The sequence below is a fragment of the Apodemus sylvaticus genome, chromosome X (assembly GCF_947179515.1).
Source record: "Apodemus sylvaticus chromosome X, mApoSyl1.1, whole genome shotgun sequence".
Classification (NCBI taxonomy): Eukaryota; Metazoa; Chordata; class Mammalia; order Rodentia; family Muridae; genus Apodemus; species Apodemus sylvaticus.
This window is the reverse complement of record NC_067495.1, coordinates 116,699,764-116,722,733: the sequence shown is the minus strand read 5'-3', so window position 1 is coordinate 116,722,733 and position 22,970 is coordinate 116,699,764. Positions and strand designations below refer to the sequence as shown.

At 45.3% G+C, this 22,970-nt stretch overlaps 1 protein-coding gene across 1 annotated transcript; it reads right to left on the bottom strand.

Moving 5' to 3' along the window:
- Positions 1-247: 247 nt before the first annotated feature.
- Positions 248-1,557, bottom strand: Sowahd (sosondowah ankyrin repeat domain family member D). Its single transcript, XM_052171440.1, has one exon. It carries the CDS (start codon positions 1,540-1,542, stop codon positions 538-540), a length of 1,005 nt encoding a protein of 334 aa, XP_052027400.1. The 5' UTR covers positions 1,543-1,557; the 3' UTR covers positions 248-537.
- Between the last annotated feature and the right edge of the window lie 21,413 nt (positions 1,558-22,970).

Sequence of the window (22,970 nt, the reverse complement as noted above, 5' to 3'; positions counted from 1 at the left end):
AAGACAGCTTTATTATGTGGGGGAGAAATCCCCCTTCATGTACTTAAGAACTCATCCATGATATATTAGAATCTATGAGACTGGTCAGGCCTGGCCAGTCTCGGGAGCAGGTTGCCAGAGGCTAACTCTACCAGCACATGGAGAGATTTAGCAGCAGACCCAGGCCAGCAGGTGTTAGGCATTTGCTCTGCATCAGTAGTTTACAGTCTTAAATTATTTGTCTAATGTTTTCAATCTACCCAGAAAAGGCCACTAGAAGCGTATCTTCCCCCTTCTCTTCCAAGGAGGACCACCATCCTCGTTCCAAATGTCCAAAGTCCCACAGTATTGGGGCTGAGTACCAGGGCCAGCCTGGTTCTTTGGTTTCTTTCTCTGTTGATCGTTCTGACAGTTAGCTAGCTGCAGGAGACCTGGGACAGAACTAGAGGCCCAGATGTGACCGGTCTACCCGTTGCAGGACCGAGCTGCATCAGAGGAGCATCTACTTGGGTGGGGTCAGAAACAACCTAAGAATGAGCTCTCTAGTCCATGTCACCTTCAACGATCCTGGGTGAAGGGGAACAGATGGCGCAGAAAGCCATTGCCTTGTGCCCCCTGGTTGCCCGATGCCTTCTTCTCTTTGGCTGCCTGAGACGCCTCTTTGTAGTGTATTCCCATGGACTTGATGCGAGATGCACTTGGGGTGCGTCTCAGCCACCGGGTGGTGGTGGTGGTGGTCGTCGTCGTAGTGCTGCTGCTGTTGTTGTTGGCGTTTTCGCGTTCTCTATCTCTTTCGCGTTCTATCTCCCATTCTTCTGCACCGGACAGCTCCCGGAGGCTCAGAGAAGCATCGGGCCGCAGGTAGTGACAAGGTCGGTTGCCACTATGATCTCGACGTGAGGGGTCAGCACCCAGGGCTCCCACCAGCACCTTGATGACCATATCATGGCCTTGCAGAGCCGCCAGGTGGAGTGGCGTGAGGCCACCGCTGCCAGGGGCGCTCACATCAAAGGGCAGTCCCTGGCGCCTGGCAAAATCGTGCAATAGAATGAGCTCCTCGTGGCGCCCGTGCTTTGCCAGCCAGTGCAGCACGCTGTAGCCAGTGATCGGGTCTTCCCGCATCAGCAAGCTGGGCTCAGCCTCCAGCATCTCCAGCAGCACTTCAAAACGGCACTCGGCAGCCGCCAGAATCCACGCGTGCTCCCGCGGCTCGAGGCACACCCGGCTGTTGCCCTGTCCGCTTGAGCGGCGGGACACAGGCGCAGCGGGCTCCAAGTGCTCCTCCGACAGCCACCCGGCGGGAGCCGCCCCCTGCAACCCCAGCAGCTCCCGCAGCGCCCCGCGCCGGCGTGCTCCGCTCGCCCCGCTCACCGTCAGGGCGTTGTGGAGGAGTCGCTCCCGGGACAGGTTGGCACCATCCGCGACGGCTTGGCCCTTGTACCTGCCAAGGCTGCGGTTGTCCCTTCTGTGGGAGCGGATCTGCGGAGCGCTGGGCGCGCTCGACTCGGCCTGCCCGTCCGAGGCTTCCGGCAGCGGGTTCCCATCTTCTAGGGCCTGGGCCATGATCTTCCAGCTGCCGACCGGGTGGCTCCGGAGTCTGGTGTTCGTTGGTCTTCCAAGGGCCCCACAGGGAGAGGAACTGGAGCTGGCAGTGGGGAAGGAAGCGTCTTGAGCAACTGGACTCCGAGGGAGGGAGCGAAGAAGGGGAGGAGAAGGACCGGTGGGAGGGAACAAGCCAGGAGAGGTTGCCTTTGTGGGCGGTGGGGGGCGTGGAGGGGTGGGCCGTCCAGTTGCGTCCCCTGCATCGGCCAGGCGTCTACATTCTGGGTATCACTTCACCGGGAGCGCGGCGACCTCAGGACGCGACCCGATCCACTCTAAGAGACCAGGTGAGCGATAGCTGGGCCTCCCGCACCTGGCTGGCAAACTAGGGAGAGTGTGGGGCGGGTCTGGGGTGCTCTGGTTACCCCGGTTCTCAGCATCCCTGCAAGCGGTTGGGTGAAGAGGCTCCCAGGTCGTCTGTGGACTGAGCTGGGCTTCCAGTCACAGTCTTCTGGAGCGCGATCTTGGAGCATCAGGGGCGATCGCACCCCACCCTCTCTTCTTTTCGCTGTTTTTCGCGTCTGGAATCTTTCTGCACTTTGTCCCTGTGCTCCTTCCCCCTAAGGCTTCAGGGAGGCAGCCTAGCCGCTCTGACTCAGGCTAGTCTACCCTGCTCTTTCTGTGTAACCTTGACCTTCTGCGCAGCAGCAGCAGCAGCAGCAGCAGCAGCAGCAGCAGCAGCAGCAGCAGGAGTGCTGTCGGGGATTCCTGCTGAGAAACTTGAGACCAGGGATTTGGTTGGAAAGGTATTCCCCAGAGCACAACCGCAGATCTCTGCCTGACTTTGCCTTCTTCCTCCATTACTTCTCTGAGTGGGTTTGATAAGGCATCTATCTGCAGGTGAGTCTGACCCAGCGCCGCAGACACACAGCTGTCCTTCCAGCTTTGTTCATCTCTGATATTTCCTTAAGAAACTTGCTCATGTTAGTAAACACATAGTTTCTAGGTTTTAGAAAAGGTGGATAGTTTATCTTTTTTTATTCCAACATTAAACTACTCTTAGTCTTTCCATTTACCAAAGTATGATTTTGCTGTTTGCTTGTTTGTGTTTTTATTTTGAGACAGTATCTTTGAGACAGGCTAGCCTGGAACTACAGGTGAACCTCCCTGCCTCTGGTCCCAACAGACAACAGTTCTTATATTTTGGAGACAGTGTCTTATGTGGCCAAGGCTGGCCTGGAACTCAATATGTAGCCAACAATAATGTTGGATTTCTGATCTTTCTTTGTCTTCGTCTCAAGTGTTGAGAATATAGGGGTGCTCGTCCCTTGAGACAGTCGTTCTTAACACACACACACACACACACACACCCCGCGCAGTGTTAAGGAATTCTGCTTGCAAGCTAGAAGGAGCTACAGAAGGTATTTGAACCTGGGAGGGACACATGGGAGGGACACAGCCATGATTCAGGATGTGTTTGGAATATGATGTTGGGAGAAGTAGAGGCAGAAGCCAGAGTATTCAAGCAGTCCAGATCAGGATGGGTGGCGACTGGGACTTACAGTGGCACCAGCCATGGACAGCTTCAGACAGTGACTTTTCCTCCTTGCTGTTCAAATATTTAGGGCCAGCTCTAAATGTCTTGAGCGTTCTTTTGTGACGGTATGTGAATTTAGCCTACTTTTAACAATATCTACTCTCCCCTAGACACTGCGAGGTGCCTGATAGGTACTACCTCTTGCTTCTCCCCCATGGTCTTGGGGGCGAAGAATGATTCCTACTTTCAGTTTGCAGAGAACTTAGCCCACTTGCCCAAGGTCACCCAGCAGGAAGCAGCAGAGTAAGTGTGTGTGACAGGGTAGCCTTTGTTCTGGCACAGAGTGCCTTTCAAGCCAGGTTTATCTGCTGCAAGGCACTCACACAAGCACCAAATCGCAGCCAAATGGCTGAGCCAGACCTGGCTAAGCTTCCCTTATCTCTCACTTGTCCTTCTCTGCCTAAGCCACCTCTTTCTTAAGTTAAAGTTGATTTGGGGCACTTTTGATATTAGGGTTTTATTTAAGCTGGGTTGACTTTGATCTCCTGATCCTCCTGCCTCCGCTTTCTAAGTGGTGGAATCACATGCCTCTGTCACCAGGCCTGGCTGGGTTTTGGTTTTGGTATAGGTTTGTTTCATGTAGTTCCGGCTACCCTGGAACTCGCTGTATAGTCCTAATGGGTCTGGAACTCTCAGCAATCCCCCTGCCCCAGCCTCCCCCTTCCTTCATACTGCGTCTGGTGAAATTCTTCAAGTTTTAAGGTCAGCCCCAGTATCCATGTTATCCAACCAGCCTCCTCTGCCCCAGCCCAGAATAATCCTCTTATTTCCCAGCGCCTGTTTCTATGACCCCACTGTCACCCAGAGTCGAGGGTATTGCTTATTATATTTTCCTCCTTTCACAGACAGGTCAATTGAACTCTGATTTTTTTTTTTTTGAGGCAGGGTTTCTCTGTATAGCCCTGGCTGTCCTGGAACTCACTTTGTAGACCAGGCTGGCCTCGAACTCAGAAATCCACCTGCCTCTGCCTCCCAGAGTGCTGGGATTAAAGGTGTGCGCTGGCCAATTGAACTCGGCTGGTCAATTGAACTCGGAACTGTTTGATGACTGTACCAAACTATCTTTGTGCATCCTCTGTATTTGCAGAAGAAATAAATAAGTGCTACTTTGCTCTGGTTTGGCCGCCTATGAAGCTGTGGTTTTGTGTGTAGGAGCGTGTGAGTTTGTGTTGGAAGGGTCCGTGCCAACTCGTATTGTATTGCTGCATCACATCAAATGTGCAGGACTTAGCAACTCATTGATTTGCTCAATTGATAAAAATAAAGAAAATTACTGATTAAATTGGTTTTTCCTTGAACCAAATGGCCAAAGCTACCCCTTTGCTTCTGTAGACTACTTAAAGACCAGGCCCTGACCCAGGCCTGGGCCCAAAGTGGACTTCTAAGCTTTTAGGTTTTCCTTTTTAAAATGAACTCCGATTGACAAGCAGCTATTCTGTTGCTTTGGAAACTCCCCTCCATAACCCCAGATCTGTAAACACCAAACCACATGCACGCACACACACATATTCCCAGAAGATGTGAACAGCTGCAGCAATATTTTCTTTAAATCAAAAATGCCAGCATGGAGAATGCTAGATGGAAGAACGCTGGAACTATTAATTGTCCTTGTCACTAGGCAAACAGCTCCCTTCCTATCAGCATTAATGATATCGCTAGTTCTAGCTCAAAGACTGCAAAGGCAGGCACCTGCCCAGCAGAACACAGCCATGCCACACATACTCTTGTTGAATTCTATTTCCAGAGACAGAAGCCATGTTGCCTCTCTAGTAACGTGTTTCATCTTTTCTTAGAGAGCTCTCTCTTCCCTAGATCACCAGCTGCACACCCTGATTGATCCCCACAACCACAGACTCCATCCCTATTTTAGCATCAAGGGAGCGGGGTAGAAGGAGTGAGAAACAGAAGGGGTGCTATCAACTTGCTTATGATCGAGATGCGAACCCAGGCCTCATTCAAGTTAGACAAGGGCTCTACCACTAAGCCACATCCCTAGTGCTCATCTGTTCAAACCCTGAGAAATGACTGGCCCAGAGTTAGAAAGGAGTGGCTGTGTGTACCACCATACCACCAATACCACACCAAAAGATGACTGTGAGACGGGTAATCTGTGTTGCTGCTGCTGGAATAGTCTATTCGTCAGGGTTCTCTAGAGTCACAGAACTTCTGGAATGTCTCTCTATATAAGGGAATTTGTTGTAATGATTTACAGCCTGAAGTCCAACGAACCCAACAATGGGCAGCTAGCTCTGAATGAGAAGTCCAAAAATCTAGTAGTTTCTCAGTCCCATGAAGCTAAGTGTTTCAGCTGGTCTTCTCTATAAGCTGGAACCCTGAAGAGTCAGGCTCCAACAGATGTGCTGGCAAGTAAGTGCAAGTAGAAGGTGTGGCCCAGGTCAAAGCTATGCACCATCGCACCTGGACTTGAAACTTGCTCTGTCCCACGCTGGCATTAAATTCAGAGATCACCTTGCCTCTCTCTCTCCTGGGATTGACAATGTGTACTACCTGGCCTGGGCCTAAGCTTTTCATGGCCACTACATCTCAAGATTTAGATCAACAGTGCCATTCCATGTCAAAATCTGGATCAAACGCCTGTCTCTTCCAGCCTCAAGATCTGGACCACGGGTTCCTCCATTTCTGGATTGCAATTCATTCCAGATGTAGCTAAGTTGGCAATCAGGAATAGCCATCACACATACCTTTAATGCCTTCGTGGCTTTAACTATGAATTCTGTGCTATAAGAGGAGTTATTTAGAGAGACTCTAGCTGTGCTGTCTAGGCTGGCTTTGACTTTAAGATCCTTCTGCTTTACCCCACTGAGTTTTGAGATTATGGTGTGGGCCACAATACCTTGCCTAAAAGAAGTCTGTTTGTTGTTTTGAGAAAGAGCCTTACTATGTAGCCCAGGTTGTCTTCAAACTTGATTCTTTGTGAATCAGCCTCTGAAGTACTGAGATTAGGAGGTGTGGCTTTGTTGGAGGAGGTGTGTCACGGGGCGGGGGGCATTGAGGTTTTCATGCCATTCCCCCTCCCAGCTCTGTATTTCAAGATGGACACGCTCAGATGTTCCCACTGTCACACCTTTGCTTCAGCACCATGGACTCGTATGGAACCCCAATTAAACCCTTTCTTTTATAAGTTACATTGGCCATGGTGTTTTGTCACAGCAATAGAAAGGTAGCTAAGGTAGTGTGTGTGTGTGTGTGTGTGTGTGTGTGTGTGTACACAATGTCAGTTGTTGATCTCTGGTTGTTATTTCCCCTTCTGGAAGCTTTTATCTTAGGAGGAATCATTAAAATTTTAATTTTTGTTTTATTTATTGTGTGTATGATTTGTGTGTGTACATGTGTGCATGCACGCACATGCACGTGCTCAAGTACATGAGAGAGTATGCATGCTGATCATAGAGTATGTATGGAGATCAAAGATCTTTGCGGAGCTGGTTCTATCCTTCCACCTTTCTGTGGTTCTGGAATTGAACTCAGCTCCTCCGCTTTGTATCCTCTAGGGCATCTTTGCCCACTGAACCATTTACCCAACCAGCGATCTCATTTCCATTATTTTTCCTTCTAGACTATGAACAAGCCATACTTTGTACTTTCCCAGGCCTTTGAGATTATCTTCCTCTATTCTCTCCTGCACACATACAAAAGTTAAGTCGTATTTGTGAGCTGGGGCTACTCAGAGGAGAAGGTGATATAATCAAGTTGAAGTGGACTGAAATCACATGTTCACACTGCTCAAAATGACCTATGAGTAGAAAAGAAGCCTTTTGGCCTCAGTAGAAACTCAGAAGGAAAAAAAACATTCCACATTGCATTGAAATTGTGACAACCAACTTGCCTCCTGCAGGCAAACGCTGGAAGTATTACCATGTGTGGACACACGGGGGCGCTCTAACATACCGATGGCTGAGAATACCAGAAAGGCAGGGCTTTAGCCCGGGTAAGGAAGGGGCTTTGTAGGTGGAGGGAAATCAGGCTCCTGGCACGTGCAGGGCTGTTCACCCCTGGCTTTTAAGTAGCAGCAAGGAAGGAGGTCCTGATGCTACATCTTGTGGTAATACCTATAGATGTCATCCTGAAGAAGAGAACCATCTGGAGAGAGGGGTAGGATAATGGGTGGCTTGTCATTTTACTCAAGAGCTAGTAGTTAACTCAGTGGTAGAACACTTGTCTGGCATATGTAAGGCCTTGTGTTACAACCCTATCACTGAAAAATGACTTCTGTAATATTTAAGGGTTGGAATTGTACTGTCTTAGAATTTTTTAAAACACAGTTTCCTTTTTTCCCTTTCTTTTGCATGTGTGTGTGTGTGTATTTTCACGGCTGGAGATTGAACTCAGGTGCTTAAAGCTGCTAGGCAAGCATGTTCTACTACTGAGCTATGCTCTTGGCCCTTTCTGCTCAATTTTAGACAAGGAATTGTTATGGTATTTAGGCTGGTTTTGAACTCCAGGACTCAAGAGATTCTCCCACCTCAGGCCCCACTCTCAATTAAGATCCTGAATATATATATATATATATATATATATATATATATATATATATATGTGTGTGTGTGTGTGTGTGTGTGTGTGTGTGTGTGTGTGTGTGTAATTTTTTTCCAAGACAAGAGTTTAACAGACTTTAACTGTGTGGCCTTGGTTGTTCTAGAAATTGCTCTGTAGACCAGGCTGGCCTCGAACTCTGAGATTCACTTGCCTCTGCCTCCCAAATGCTGGGATCAAAGGCATGCGCCACCACCTGGTAAAAAATAATTATTATGTGCAGGTAATCTTTATGTGCAAATGTGTTTTGCCTGTATGCATGTATGTGTAGCACATGCATTCAATGCTCACAGAGTCCTGGAGAAGGCATCAGACTCCCTGGAACTAAAGTTGCAGGCAAATGTGAACCTCCCAATGTGGGTGCTGGGAACTGAACCCAGGTCCTCTGCAAAAGCAGCAGGTGCCTTTCTTAATCGCTGAGTCATCTCTTCATTGTGCATCCTAGCTCTTTGTATTTTTAATGATCTCTTTAACTTAGGCAATAAGCCAATGGTGTTTGCATAGAAGACAAGGACTGAGGAAGGAGGCCAAGTAATCTTGCCCAAAGCTAACTGGCTTCAAAGCCACAGAACAAGTATTCTGGATGTGCTGGTGTAGGCCTCTGATTACAGCACTTAGGAGGTAGAGGAGCCTTGCTTTCAAAAGCCCACTCCAGGCCTAGTGTCTCCGCCTACCCATCAGGATGTAGCTCTCAGCACTGCTCCCAGCAAGATGATAATGGACTAAAGCTTTGAAACTGTAGTCAGGCCCCAATTAAATGCTGTATGAGAGCTGTTGTGGTCATAGTGTCTCTTTACAACAATAGAGCAGTGGTTTTAGCCCTGAGTTTGATTATTTCCTGCCTTCTACTCTTCCTGGGTATATTTGCTTCTTTTTGTTCTAGAACTTTCAGGTATGCTTTCAAGCTGCTGATATGAGATCTCTCCAATTTCTTTGTGAAGGCACTTAGTACTATGAATTTTCTTCTTAGCACTGCTTTCATTATGTCCCATAAATTTGGATATGTTGTGGCTTCATTTTCATTGAATTCTAGGAAATCTTTGATTTCGTTCTTTCTTTCCTTGTTCAACTTCCATGAGTGTGTCGGCTGTCTCAGTCAGGGTTTCTATTCCTGCACAAACATCGTGACCAAGAAGCAAGTTGGGGAGGAAAAGGTTTATTCAGCTTAAACTTCTGTGTTGCAGTTCATCACTAAAGGAAGTCAGGAGTGGAACTCAAGCAGGTTAGGAAGCAGGAGCTGATGCAGAGGCCATGGAGAGATGTTACTTACTGGCTTGCTTCCCCTGGCTTGCTCAGCCTGCTCTCTTATAGAACCCAAGATCACCAGCCCAGAGATGGCACCACCCACAAGGGGCCTCCCCCTTGATCACTAATTGAGAAAATGCCCGACAGCTGAATCTCATGGAGGCACTTCCCCAACTGAAACTCCTTTCTCTGTAATAACTCCAGCCTGTGTCAAGTTGACACATAAATCCAGCCAGTACAAAAGCTTTCAGTTGTTTCTGTTGTTACAACCCAGGGTTAGTCTGTGGTGGTCTGATAGGATGCAGGCGGTTATTTCAATGTTCTTGTATCTGTTGAGACATGATTTGTGTTTGAGTATATCGTAAATTTTGGAGAAGGTTGCATCAGGTGCTGAGAAGAAATATTATTTCATGTCTGTTAGGTCCATTTGATTCATAATGTCTGTTAGTTTCATTATTTCTCTGTTTAGTTTTTGTCTGAATGACCTGCCAGTTGGTGAGAGTGGGTTGCTGAAGTCCACCACTATTAATGTGTGGGCTCTATGTACAATTTAAACTTTAGCAATGTTTCTTTTACAAATGAGGGCGCCCTTGTGTTTGGAGCATAAATATAAAGAATTGAAACATTGTCTTGGTGGATTTTTCCCTTGAGGATGAAGTGTCCTTCCTGTCTCTTTTGATTAATTTTGGTTTGAAGTCTATTTTATTAGATATTACAATGACTACTATTACTGTATTAGTCAGGGTTCGCTAGAGTCACAGAATGTATGGACAGTCTCTATATAGTTAGGGAATTTGTAGATGACTTACAGCCTATAGTCCAACTCCCCAAACATGGTCAGCAGCAGCTGTGGATGGAAGTCCAAGGATCTAGCAGTCACTCAGTCCCATGAGGCAAGCAGGTGAAGAAGAGAGAGTGAATCTTCCTTCTTCCAATGCCCCTATGTAGGTCTCCAGCAGAGGGTGTGGCCCAGATTAAAGGCGAGTGCCACCACGCCTTTAATTGCAGATGACCTTGAACTCAAAGATCTCCTTGTTTAATCTTCTGGAATTCATAGCCACTATGCTTCAAGATCCCCATGCCAAGATCCAGGTCAGAAGCTTGTATCTCTCAGCCTCCAGATTAGGATCATAGTTGAGCCTTCCAATTCTAGATTGTAGTTCATTCCAGATATAGTCAAGTTGACAACCAGGAATAGCCACTACAATCCACCCCTTGTCAACTTGATACAAATAATATCTCATGTCCACATGAAACAATAACAAGGTCGTGAATATACCTAACATGATATAACTATTCCTCATACAATTACAAATGCATTTGTAAATTTACAATTGGGCAATGTCCCTTGGGATCATTCTTTTAGTGTCTCAACTTAAATACCAATTGATGTTAAAGAAATTGGAAGAAAGACAAATGCATCCTTAACAAAATAAGACAGAAGTATTCATATTACTTATAATCCTCGTTTCTGCAACTGGTTATGTGGCCTTAGCTAGTATTTATAACTAACTACCTTTCTCTGCTACCCATTCTGTATTTCCTTCACCCTCGGCAAGCACCTCAGCAGGTCTTGGCTCTTTTCCTGGAGGACTGACCCATACCTTCATTCCTAGTGAGTCTACATCCTTTGCCATCCTGCTTGGATTAGGCTGTTGTAGTTTCCCATTGACTTTAATCACAGGACATGGTAGTACTAAGAGACACCCTAGGGGATCTCCTGCACTCCAGACATAATCCTGCTTACCTCCATTGTGGAGAGGCAATCCAATTTCCCCATGGTAATCTGGATCTATCACTACTCCTAACACTGTTATTCCTTTGTTAACCTGTTGGTTTAAGGGCATTAGAAGCCCAAAATGGCCAGGGGGAAGTCTGAGCTTCCAATTCAATAGAATGTTTGTTGTGGCTCCTGGTAGGAGCACTACCGCCTCTGGAACCAAAACTCTAGGCCAAGTATAACCTAAAGTTGTGGGGACAGGAAGCAAAAATTTTCCTAGAGGGTCACTAGGAGTGATAGTGAGTGGAACTATTCCCTTTTCCACCCCTTGATTCCTGGACCCATGGATCATGGCTATGGGGGAAACTGTACCATATATTGAACGCTGATTCAAAGCATATACTGCCTTCTGAAGAACTCTGCTCCAGCCCTCCACACTGTTGCCACCTAATTGGCACCGTAACTGTGTCTTCAAAAGGCCATTCCATCATTCTATCAGACCAGCTGTTTCAGGATGATGGGGAAAATGGTAAGACCAGTGAATTCCATAATTGTGGACCCACTGTCACACTTCTCTGGCTGTGAAATGAGTTCCTTGGTCAGAAGCAATACTGTGTGGAATACCATGACAATAGATAAGGCGTTCTGTGAGTCCACGGATGGTGGTTTTGGCAGAAGCATTACGTGCAGGAAAGGCAAATCCATAACCAGAATAAGTATCTACTCCAGTAAGAACAAAACACTGTCCTTTCCACAGGGGAAGTGGTCCAATGTGGTCAACCTGCCACCAGGTTGCTGGCTGGTCACCTCGAGGAATGGTGCCATATCTGGGCTCAGGGTTGGTCTCTGCTGTTGGCAGATCTGGCATTCAGCAGCAGCTGTAGCCAGGTCAGCCTTGGTGAGTGGAAGTCCGTGTTGCTGAGGCCAAGCATAACCTCCATCTCGGCCACCATGGCCACTTTGTTCATGTGCCCACTGGGCAATAACTGGGATGGCTGGGGAAAGAGGCTGACTGTCCACAGAGTGGGTCATCTTATCCACTTGATTATTGAACTCCTCCTCAGCTGAAGTCACCTTTTGGTGAACATTTACATGGGACACAAATATCTTTACATCCTTTGCCCATTTGGAGAGATCTATCCACATACTTCTTTCCCGGATGTCTTTTTCATCAATTTTCCAATTGTGATCTTTCCATTTCCCTGACCATCCAGTCAATCCATTGGCTATAGCCCAGGAGTCAGTGAACAATCGTACATCTGGCCATTTCTTCTTCCAAACAAACTGTAATACCATGTATACTGCCCGAAGTTCTGCCCACTGTGAAGATTTTTCCTTCACCTGTATCTTTCAGGCTTGTCCCAGAAAGGGGTTGTAATGCTGCAGCTGTCCACTTCTGGGTGGTACCTACATAACGTGCAGAGCCATCAGTAAACCAGGTCCTAGTCTTCTCTTCTTCAGTCAGCTGGTCATAGGGAACACCCCATGAGGCTATAGGCGCATGCTTGGCAGCAGATGGCATTGTAACAGGAGTAGAAACCATAGGCATCTGAGCAACTTCATGTAACTTGCTTGTGCCTTGAGGACCTGCTCTGGCCTGATCATGTATATACCACTTCCATTTGATAATAGACTGCTGTTGTGCACACCCTACTTTATGACTTGGAGGGTCTGATAACACCCAGCTCATGATGGGCAGTTCAGGTCGCATAGAAACTTGGTGTCCTATTTTCAGACGTTCAGTTTCCACTAAGGCCCAATAGCAGGCCAAGAGCTATTTTTCAAAGGAAGAGTAGTTGTCTGCAGATGATGGTAGAGCTTTGCTCCAAAATCCCAAAGGTCTCTTCTGTGATTCACCTACAGGGGCCTGCCAGAGGCTCCAAACAGCATCTCTATCTGCCACTGACACCTCAAGTACCATTGGGTCTGCTGGATCATATGGTCCAAGTGGTAGTGCAGCCTGCACAGCAGCCTGGACCTGCTGAAGAGCCTTCTCCTGTTCTGGGCCCCACACAAAGCTAGCAGCTTTCCGAGTCACTCGGTAAATAGGCCTGAGTAACACACCTAAGTGAGGAAAGTGCTGTCTCCAGAATCCAAATGGACCCACTAAACGTTGTGCTTCTTTCTTGGTCGTGGGAGGGGCCAGGTGCAATAACTTATCTTTCACCTTAGAAGGAATATCTCTGCATGCCCCACACCACAGTACTCCTAAGAATTTCACTGAAGTAGATGGTCCTTGAATCTTGGTTGGATTTATTTCCCATCCTCTGATACACATATGTGTTACCAATGAATCCAAAGTGGTTGCTACTTCCTGCTCACTTGGTCCAATCAGCATAATATCATCAATATAGTGCACCAATGTGATATTTTGTGGAAGAGACAAACGATCAAGGTCCCTTCTAACTAAGTTATGACACATGGCAGGAGAATTAATATATCCTTGAGGCAAAACTATAAAGTTATACTGCTGGCCTTGCCAACTGAAAGCAAATTGCTTCTGTTGGTCCTTATGTACAGGTACTGAGAAGAAGGCATTTGCCAGGTCAATAGCTGCATACCAGGTTCCAGGAGATGTGTTAATTTGCTCAAGTAACGAAACTACATCTGGTACAGCAGCTGCAATTGGAGTTACTACCTGATTTAATTTTCGATAGTCAACTGTCATCCTCCATGATCCATCTGTCTTCTGCACTGGCCAGATGGGAGAGTTAAGGGGAGATGTGGTGGGAACACCACCCCTGCATCTTTCAAATCCTTGATCGTGGCAGTAATTTCTGCAATTCCTCCAGGAATACAATACTGTTTTTGATTCACTATTTTCTTTGGCAGAGGCAACTCTAAAGGCTTCCATTTGGCCTTTCCAACCATAATAGCCCTCACTCCACAGGTCAGAGAACCAATGTGAGAATTCTGCCAATTTCTGAGTATATCTGTCCAAATTACACATTCTGGAACTGGGGAAATGACCACACGTTGTGTTCAGGGACCCACTGGACCTACCGTGAATCAGACATCAGTCAAAACTCCATTAATCACCTGTCCTCCATAAGCCCCTACTCTAACTGGAGGGCCATAGTGTTTCTTGGGATCTCCTGGAATCAGTGTCAATTCAGAACCAGTATCCAATAGCCCCTGGAAAGTCTGATTATTTCCTTTCCCCCAGTGTACAGCTACCCTTGTAAAAGGCTGTAGGTCCCTCTGGGGAAGAATTGGAGAAAGACTAACAGCAAAACTATTAGGTGTCTTCAAGAGCCTTCCTCAGGGGAACCTGGCCACCCCTTCATTCAAGGGGTTCTGGATCTGCAAACTGGCTCAAGTCTGGAAATTGATTCACTGGCCGAGATTGCCTTTTGCCACGATCCAATGCAGTCTTTCTATCATTTGTTTGAGGATTTTTCTGCTTATACAGATCAAACACATATGCAGTAGGCTTCCTATCTATTTCATGCCTAGAAACACCATGATTGATTAGCCAGTACCAAATGAGTCATGCCATTATAAATTTCATCTCTCCTGTGCTGACCATTATGCACATTATAATGTCATTATAAACATTGTTTTGTCTATGCTGTCCATTATAATAACTATAATCCTAGGTGAGCCTTCCAGTTCTGGATTGTAGTCCATACCAGATGTAGTCAAGTTGACTGCCAGGAATAGCTACTCCAGTTACTCCAGCTACTCCAGCTTGTTTCTTAGGTAAATTTGCTTGGAAAAAATTTCCAGCCTTTTATACTGGGGTAATGAATATCTTTATTGCTGAGGTGTGTTTCTTGTATGCAGCAGAATGATGGATCCTGTTTTCTCATCCATTCTGTTAGCCTGTGTCTTTTTACTGGGGAACTGGAGTTCATTGATGTTGAGAGATATTAATGACCAGTGATTGCTATTTCCTGTTATTTTGGTGTCCATGGTGTGTGTGTATGTGTGTGTGTGTGTGTGTGGTGTGCTTTCCTTGCTTTTCCTGGTATGGAACTAATTATTTTCTGTGTATTCTTGGATGTAGTTACCCTCCTTGGTTGGAGTTTTCCTCTAATATCTTATGTAGGGCTGGATTTATGGATAAATATTGTGTAAATTTGGTTTTATCATGGAATATCTTGGTTTCTCCATCTATGGTGATTGAACGTTTTGCTGGATAAGTAGTACAGGTTTGCATCTGTGATCTCTTATGGTCTGCAGGCCATCTGCCCAGGCCCTTCTGGCATTTAGAGTCTCTGTTGAGAAGTCAGGTGTAATTCTGATAAGCCTGCCTTCATATGTTACTTGGTCTTTCCCCTTGAAGCTTTTAATATTCTTTTTGTTCTGTATGTTTAATACTTTGATTATTATTACATGGTGGGAGGAACTTTCTTTTCTGGTCAAGTCTCTTTGATGTTCCGTGTGTTTCTTGTATGATTATACACATCTCCTTCTTTAGGTTAAGACATGTTTCTTCTATGATTTTGTTGACAGTATTTTCAGTCTTTAAGCTGTGGTTCTTTTTCTTCTATTCCTATTATTCTTAGGTTTGGTTTTTTCATAGTGTCCCAGATTCCCTGAGTGTTTTGAATCCAAAAGATTTTGTTTTTTAAAAAGATTTATTTATTATATGTAAGTACACTGTAGCTGTCTTTAGACACACCAGAAGAGGGCATCCTATCTCACTATAGATGGTTGTGAGCCACCATGTGGTTGCTGGGACTTGAACTCAGGACCTCTGGAAGAGCAGTTGGTATTCTTAACCACTGGGCCATCTCTCCAGTCCGGAGTCCAGAATTTTTTAGATTTAACATTTTCTTTGACTGCTGTATCAATTTCTTCTACTGTATCTTCTACACCTAAGATTCTCTCCTCCATCTCACATACTCTGTTGGTGATGCGTGCATCTGTAGTTCCTGTTCTCTTCCCTAGGTTTTCCATCTCTAGGATGCTCTCAGTTTGTGCTTTCTTTATTGCTTCTACTTCCAGTTTTAGGTCCTGAACACTTTTATAAATTTCTTTCAACTATTTGTCTTTTCTTTGCTTTCATTAAGGGATAGTATTCACTCCCTCTTTAAGGATCTCTATGATCCCCATAAAGTTGGTTTTAAGGTTGTTTTCTTGTGCTTCAGCTGTGATGGAATATTCAGGACCTGCTGTGATAGGATAGCTGGGCCCTAGTGGTGTCATATTGCCCTTGCTGTTGTTGATTGTGTTCATATACTGGCTTCTAGGTATCTGGGTTTGGGGTGATTACAGGCATACTTAGTGACTTCTGGGCTTGTCTTATTGGGTGGGTATCTTGTTCATTGGTTTTTGTTTTCTCTCTGGTCTTCTGGTCTCTGTGGCCTGTGGTTAAGCAGGGGTTCTCTGCCTGAATCAGACCATTTTACTGTCCCCAAAACCTTCGTTGCAATGACCTTCTTGTCCCCACTGGTGGGCACCGCTGAGCAGAGGGCAGAGGGTGACTGTTGGATCTCAGCCTCACTGCTCATGGTTGCAGTGATGGTGACTGGGGCCTGGCAGCAGCAGCGATGACTGCAGCTCCTCCAGGGTGTGATGGTGACTAGGCCGCAGCTGGCAGTGGGGCACTCAGGGCTCTCCCACATTTTGGTTTCTTGGGTGGGTGGGAAATCCTGGTAGAGCAGCACTCATCTGAATAAAAAATTCTATATTTTGAGGTTTAGTGTTATAAATTTGTATTACATTCATTTGTGTGTGTGTGTTCATTTTACTAGTCATAGAAACTTCCTGCTTGGTATTTTTATATGTAAAACAACCATTTTTGACCATGATATATCTGCTCCTTTATGTTGAGTGAAATATTAAAAAAAAGTAGAACCGGCTTGTTCCCTCACTTGTGCCTCTGCCCCAGTGGCCTGACCAGCCTGGCGGGCAATGGCTGACCTGCTTTTATCTTGTGGAGATTCTGATTCTGAACTCCACAATCTCTCCACCCAGCATGCTAGGTTCCTACTAGCAAGTTGCTACCACGCCAGCTCTGTGCTTCATATCCCCCATATCCCTTGTGGTGCATATCTGGCAAATCCATGCTTTGCCACCATCTTGAACCCACATAAGTCGCTGCATGAAGGAAAATGCAACACAAACTTAGTTCAGAAACAATGGTAGCTCAATCTCTGGGCACAACAACTAAAACCTAATCTTGTAAGCCTTATTAAAATCTGATCCCTCTGGTGGCAGATTGTTGTGGATTCACCATAATACTAGGAAACTCTAGTGACTACATCTTAACCCTCTGCTGTCAATGTTCCAAAGAGAACTCACTCTCTTCTGCTTCCTCTCTCCTTCCGTCCAACCCAGAAGTCCCGCCTACTTGACCAGTGATTGGCTCCTTTTTTCATTAGGGGGATTGGTTCAGAAGAACAGCACCAGGCCCATCCACAACACCTTTATGTTTCCCTTAGTCCAGAGAAGTGGTATAGACCTGAAAAGTGGTGCTCTGGGAATTTCATCAATTGTTAGTGTCTAGTGAATAAAAAAGAATAAGCATCTGGAATTTTAGAGACATTTCTCTTAGCTGCAGATAACACTTCCCATGCTGTCTTTTAGTATAATACTGATTGTTTGAGTCATCACCAACGATTTTAGATGCCTCCCAGTAGTGTTTTCTTACAAAGGCATGCATTTCAGTTGTCACCAGTGTTTTGTGGACATTATTTTGACTATTTGAACAAGGATAAGCAAAATATATGTATCCCCAAAGGACTGGATGAATGTTTGTCTTTTGGTTTCTGAGATAAAAGCTTCAGAGCTCAGTAGGGGCTGCTTAATGGTAGAGCACATACCTCCAGGCCTGGGTTCCACCTTTTAACACTGGGGAAAATAAGAGGCATTTAAACAAGTATCTTTATTGGAATAAAAAATCACAATTTTCTTTTTTCTTGGCTTTTATTTTTTTGAGACAGAGTCTCTTATGTAGCCCAAGGTATTCTCCAAATCATTATATAGCTGAAGATGGCCTTAAACTCTTTTTGTAAATTATTTTTAACAGGCATCACCATCATGCTTGTCTCCCATTTAATTATACCCATTTAATCCACGAAAAATGGAAGCTGAGTAGCCAGAAGAAACTCTCCCCACTACTGAAAGCAATGGTGAATTTGGTAAAGACCCTGAAGAAGAAATGGCAGAGGAGTAAGCTCTAGAAACACTGATGGAGATGATGGAATTGTATATCTTGCTTCAGTGTAAGAATACTGAGAGAAGTGAGTGGAAAAGGAGGCAAGAATCTTAAGGCTCTGAGTCTCCCACCAAAGGATATGCACAATGATGTTTGATGACCACTGTAGATAGTCCATAGCATTTCCCATGCAGGAAAGAGGTGTTTTTGATAGAATGCTTCCTGGCTGAGGTGGCTTTCCCATGTTTCCTTCAAGAAGAGATTATATATATTATATGCAGACCTCATCCTCCCTGGTTGAGGTATCTGGGGCAGGAACAGAGCTTGGAATCCTTTTCTTCTTTCATTACCACCACCAGATGAGTTTAATGGCTATGGCCAAAGAGAAAGGCCTTGAGACTATTATGACAGCACGTTTGGGTTGAGTGCTGATGAAAGTTAGGACTGCAATAGATACACGGAGCCCATCAGAATGGCAGATGGCTTATATGCCACAGGGTGGGTCTCAATATGTTTATTCCCATGCAAGGGTTTGGTTTGTGGCTCATATGGTGGTCTCAGTGGACCTATTATTATTACACAAGTAACTACTCCCAAAGATTTGGCCAAATCTATTATTGCCAAAGGTGGTCAGTGGCTTTAACAAATGTGTCATGAGTCAGGAGCTTCAATCAAAATTAATGAGCCTTGATCCAAAAATTGGATCATTACCATTACTGGAACATAGGAACACATACAGAACACATACTGTTGTAGTTTGAATGAAAATGGCCCACATGGGCTTATAAAATATTTGAATGTTTAGTCCCCAGTTGATGAACTGTTTAGGAAATTAGGTATATCCTTGTTGAATAGGTGTGTCCTTGTTGGAGGGGATGTGTCCTTCTTAGAGGAGGTGTGTCCTTGTTGGATGGGGTATGTCCTTCTTAGAGGAGGTGTGTCCTTGTTGGAGGGGGTATGTCCTTCTTAGAGGAGGTGTGTCCTTGTTGGAGGGGGTATGTCCTTCTTAGAGGAGGTGTGTCCTTGTTGGAGGGGATGTGTCCTTCTTAGAGGAGGTGTGTCCTTGTTGGAGGGGATGTGTCCTTCTTAGAGGAGGTGTGTCCTTGTTGGAGGGGGTATGTCCTTAGAGGAGGTGTGTCCTTAGAGGAGGTGTGTCCTTGTTGGAGGGGGTATGTCCTTCTTAGAGGAGGTGTGTCCTTGTTGGAGGGGGTATGTCCTTCTTAGAGGAGGTGTGTCCTTGTTGGAGGGGGTATGTCCTTAGAGGAGGTGTGTCCTTAGAGGAGGTGTGTCCTTAGAGGAGGTATGTCCTTGTTGGAGGGGGTATGTCCTTCTTAGAGGAGGTGTGTCCTTGTTGGAGGGGGTATGTCCTTCTTAGAGGAGGTGTGTCCTTAGAGGAGGTGTGTCCTTAGAGGAGGTATGTCCTTGTTGGAGGGGGTATGTCCTTCTTAGAGGAGGTGTGTCCTTGTTGGAGGGGGTGTGTCCTTCTTAGAGGAGGTGTGTCCTTAGAGGAGGTGTGTCCTTGTTGGAGGGGGTATGTCCTTCTTAGAGGAGGTGTGTTCTTAGAGGAGGTGTGTCCTTGTTGGATGGGGTATGTCCTTCTTAGAGGAGGTGTGTCCTTGTTGGAGGGGGTATGTCCTTCTTAGAGGAGTTGTGTCCTTGTTGGAGGGGGTGTGTCCTTCTTAGAGGAGGTGTGTCCTTGTTGGAGGGGGTATGTCTTTCTTAGAGGAGGTGTGTCCTTGTTGGAGGGGGTATGTCCTTCTTAGAGGAGGTGTGTCCTGGTTGGAGGAAGTGTGTCTCTGAGGGTAAGTAGGCATTGAAATTTCAAAAGCCCAAGCCAGACCCGGTGTCTCTCTGCCTGCTGCCTGTGGATCCAGATGTAGCACATGTCCAGCATTTTGGTTGCCTGCATGTTGCCATGCCCCCTACCATAATGGACTAAATCTCTGAAACTTTTAGCAAGCCTCCAATTAATGCTTGCCTTTTAAAGAGTTACCTTGCTCATGGTTTTTCTTCACAGCAATGGAACAATGACTAAGACACACAGTATTTCCTGCAGACCAGCATGATGCAGTACACAGATGTTGAGAGATCCTAATTCAAGATAGTTTTAATACAGTGTGAAGTAGCATTCTGGAAAACTTTTCTAAGATTAGTGGAAAACTGAAGGAGTCCTGAGTCTTTACTTCTATCTGTTTCTGTTTAGAAAGCCAACATCCCTGTGTTCATAGGAGTTCTGCATCTGACGTGTAGTGAAACTGGTGCTGTTCACACAGAGGTGGGGGAACGTCATTGAAAGTTTGGAACAGCAACAAAATGAGTATATTTTAATTTTTGTTTATTCTTGGTGGCTTAAAAATCCACTCTTGTAATTATTGTGAACACCTTGCTTTTCACTGTAACACTGGGGGCAGGACATGGAGGAAAGAAATAGTCCCCATGTCCCTGGCATGTGCTTAGAGTGATGTGAGAATGTAGAGAATGTAATGATCTATTTTTCTTTCTTTCTTTCTTTCTTTCTTTCTTTCTTTCTTTCTTTCTTTCTTTCTTTCTTTCTTTCTTTTTTTTTTTGATTTGGTTTTTCGAGACAGGGTTTCTCTGTGTAGCCCTGACTGTCCTAGAACTCATTCTGTAGACCAGGCTGGCCCCAAACTCAGAAATCTGCCTGCCTCTGCCTCCCAGAGTGGTAATGTTCTATTTTTAAAGGTTGATTTATTTATGTTATGTATTCATTTATATATTTATTTATTTTATGCTCTACCTGCATATACACCTGCATGCCACAGGATGCTATCAGATGCCCCTTACAGATGATTGTGAGCTACCATTGTTGTTGCTGGGAATTGAACTCAGGACCTCTGGAAGTGTAGTCAGTGCTCTTAACTGCTGAGCCATCTTTCCAGCCCTGTAATGTTCTTTTGTAAGAAGCAATTTTATGATTTTTAAAATAAAATAGAAAATAGAAAAATTTTTATATTGCTATTGTGTGTGCATGCACACACATGAACATATGTATATGCTGTGGCATAAAAATCGGCATGCAGCCAGATAGTGGTGGTACATGCCTTTAATCCCAACACTCAGCAGGCAGAGGCAGAACTCTGGGATTTCTCGGACTGCCTGGTCTACAGAGCAAGTTCCAGGACAGCTGGGGCCACACAGTGAAACCCTATCTTGGAAAAAACTCGGTAAGCTTAATGGCACCCTCTCTTTATCTGCTGAGCCATTGTCCCTGGCCCCTGGCTCCAAACGTTTGGTCCTCCTGCTTCCCCCTGAAGAGCTGGATCATAGCTGTGTGCCACCATAGCCAGCGACTTCTTATCAGAGCCAGTTTGTTCATTACTTTTGCTTTGTAATGGGACCAGTGAAGAGCTAAGACAGGCATGGGAACCATGCCCTTTCTGCCATTTTCCTCTTGCCCACTTTCAACTACTATGTTCTTCATAGCATCTCATGTAGGCTGTGCTTTCCTGGTAGGAATCTTTGCAAGACACGTCTTTTGTGGGAAGACTGGCTGAGGTAAAACCAGATTAGGTAAAACCAAAATAAAAATTGTGAATTCAGAGACCCAATACAGAAATTACATAACCTTTGGGATATGCTAAAAATAAAATGGAAGAGAATGGGCTTCTAACTTTGATGAAGTCACTACTTCTGGTCTCCCTTCACTCTGTTTAGCAATGACCATCTTACAAAGGGATTGAATGAGGGAACCTTTGGCAACCCAGGTTTTGGGTACATTTAATTTATATTTAATTAATTATATAATATATTATATAATTTTAATTTAATTTATATATGTGTGTGTATAAATGATTTATTTCATTTATGTATGTATATGCATCTATCTGTGATAGAGTGTGTGCATATGTGTGTGCAGGTGCCCATGGAGGTCAGAGGAGGGTACTGGATCTCTCGGAGCTGCAGTTACAGACAGTTGTAAACCACCCAACGTGGATGCTGGGAACCAAACTCAGGTCCTCTGGAAGAGTAGCAAGTACTCTTAACTGCTAAGCCACCTCTCTAGCCTTTATTTATTAAGTTATTTATTTAGGCTACCAAACACATTTAAGTAGATTTTCTAATATTTTCTTCCCATGCCTCAATTAATCTTTTCTTGTATAGTTCATTTTGGAGACAATTGTTGGCTATTGGAGACATTGAAGACATTTTTTTCCACATAATATGAATAGACATGGGGGCATATGCCTGTAATCGCAGTAATTGGAACCACGCATGAGGATCTTGAGTTCTAACCAACCTGAACTACATATTGAGTTCCAGACTTGCCTGGGGTATACAGCCATACTCTTATGTCAAGTAGCAAAACAAGAACAGATAAGGCAACTGGCTACCAGTGAAGAAAGGAAGTCAGGAGCTTGTATTAGGGTGTGACGGGGCCATGTTCACAGTGTCTGTTTGACCTCAGTGCTTCGGCTCCTTCTGGTTAATTCAGCCACATATTTCTGGTTTTTAACAGTAGAGTGGAGAAACATCTTTTTCTTTTTCTTTTGTTTTCTTTTTCTTTTTGAGACAGGGTTTCTCTTTGTAGCCCTGGCTGTCCTGGAACTCACTCTGTAGACCAGGCTGGCCTCAAACTCGAACCTCGAACCAGGCTTGCCTGCTTCTGCCTCCCAAGTGCTGGGTTTAAAGGCGTGCGCCACCACTGCCCAGCTTGAGAAACAATTCTTAATTGTATTGTCTCATCAGGAGGTGCTTTCCCTCTGGGTAGAGTATGACAGAGTAGGGGTTAGGATTAGAGCAAGGTTGGGCAATGCTATGTGAGTGACCCAGCACTAAGCACTCAGTCCCCTAGTGTGTTCAGGAGACAGCTACTAGTAGAGCCTCTGGGAAGTGGCCTACCCAAAAGACAGACCCAAAACGCATTATCTCCAAAATAACCAACAGTACAGCCTGCCGTCTCTGCCCTACAGCAGCATCGCTAGTGTAAGTTAGCTGTGTGCCAGGCACGGTGTTGCCCTCCATCTTTCTATGTCACTGGATCCCCAGAGCAGCTTCATAAGAACAGTGCTGTCAGGCTTGGAGAGAGGATGGTTCGGCTGTTAAGAGAAATGTACTACTCTTGCAGACAATTCAAATTCTGTTCCCAGCACCCTCATTGGGTGGTGTACTACTTCCTGTAACTCCAGCTCCAGGGAATACAATATCTTCTTCTGGCTTCCTAGGCACACATACAGGCACACACACACACACACACACACACACAC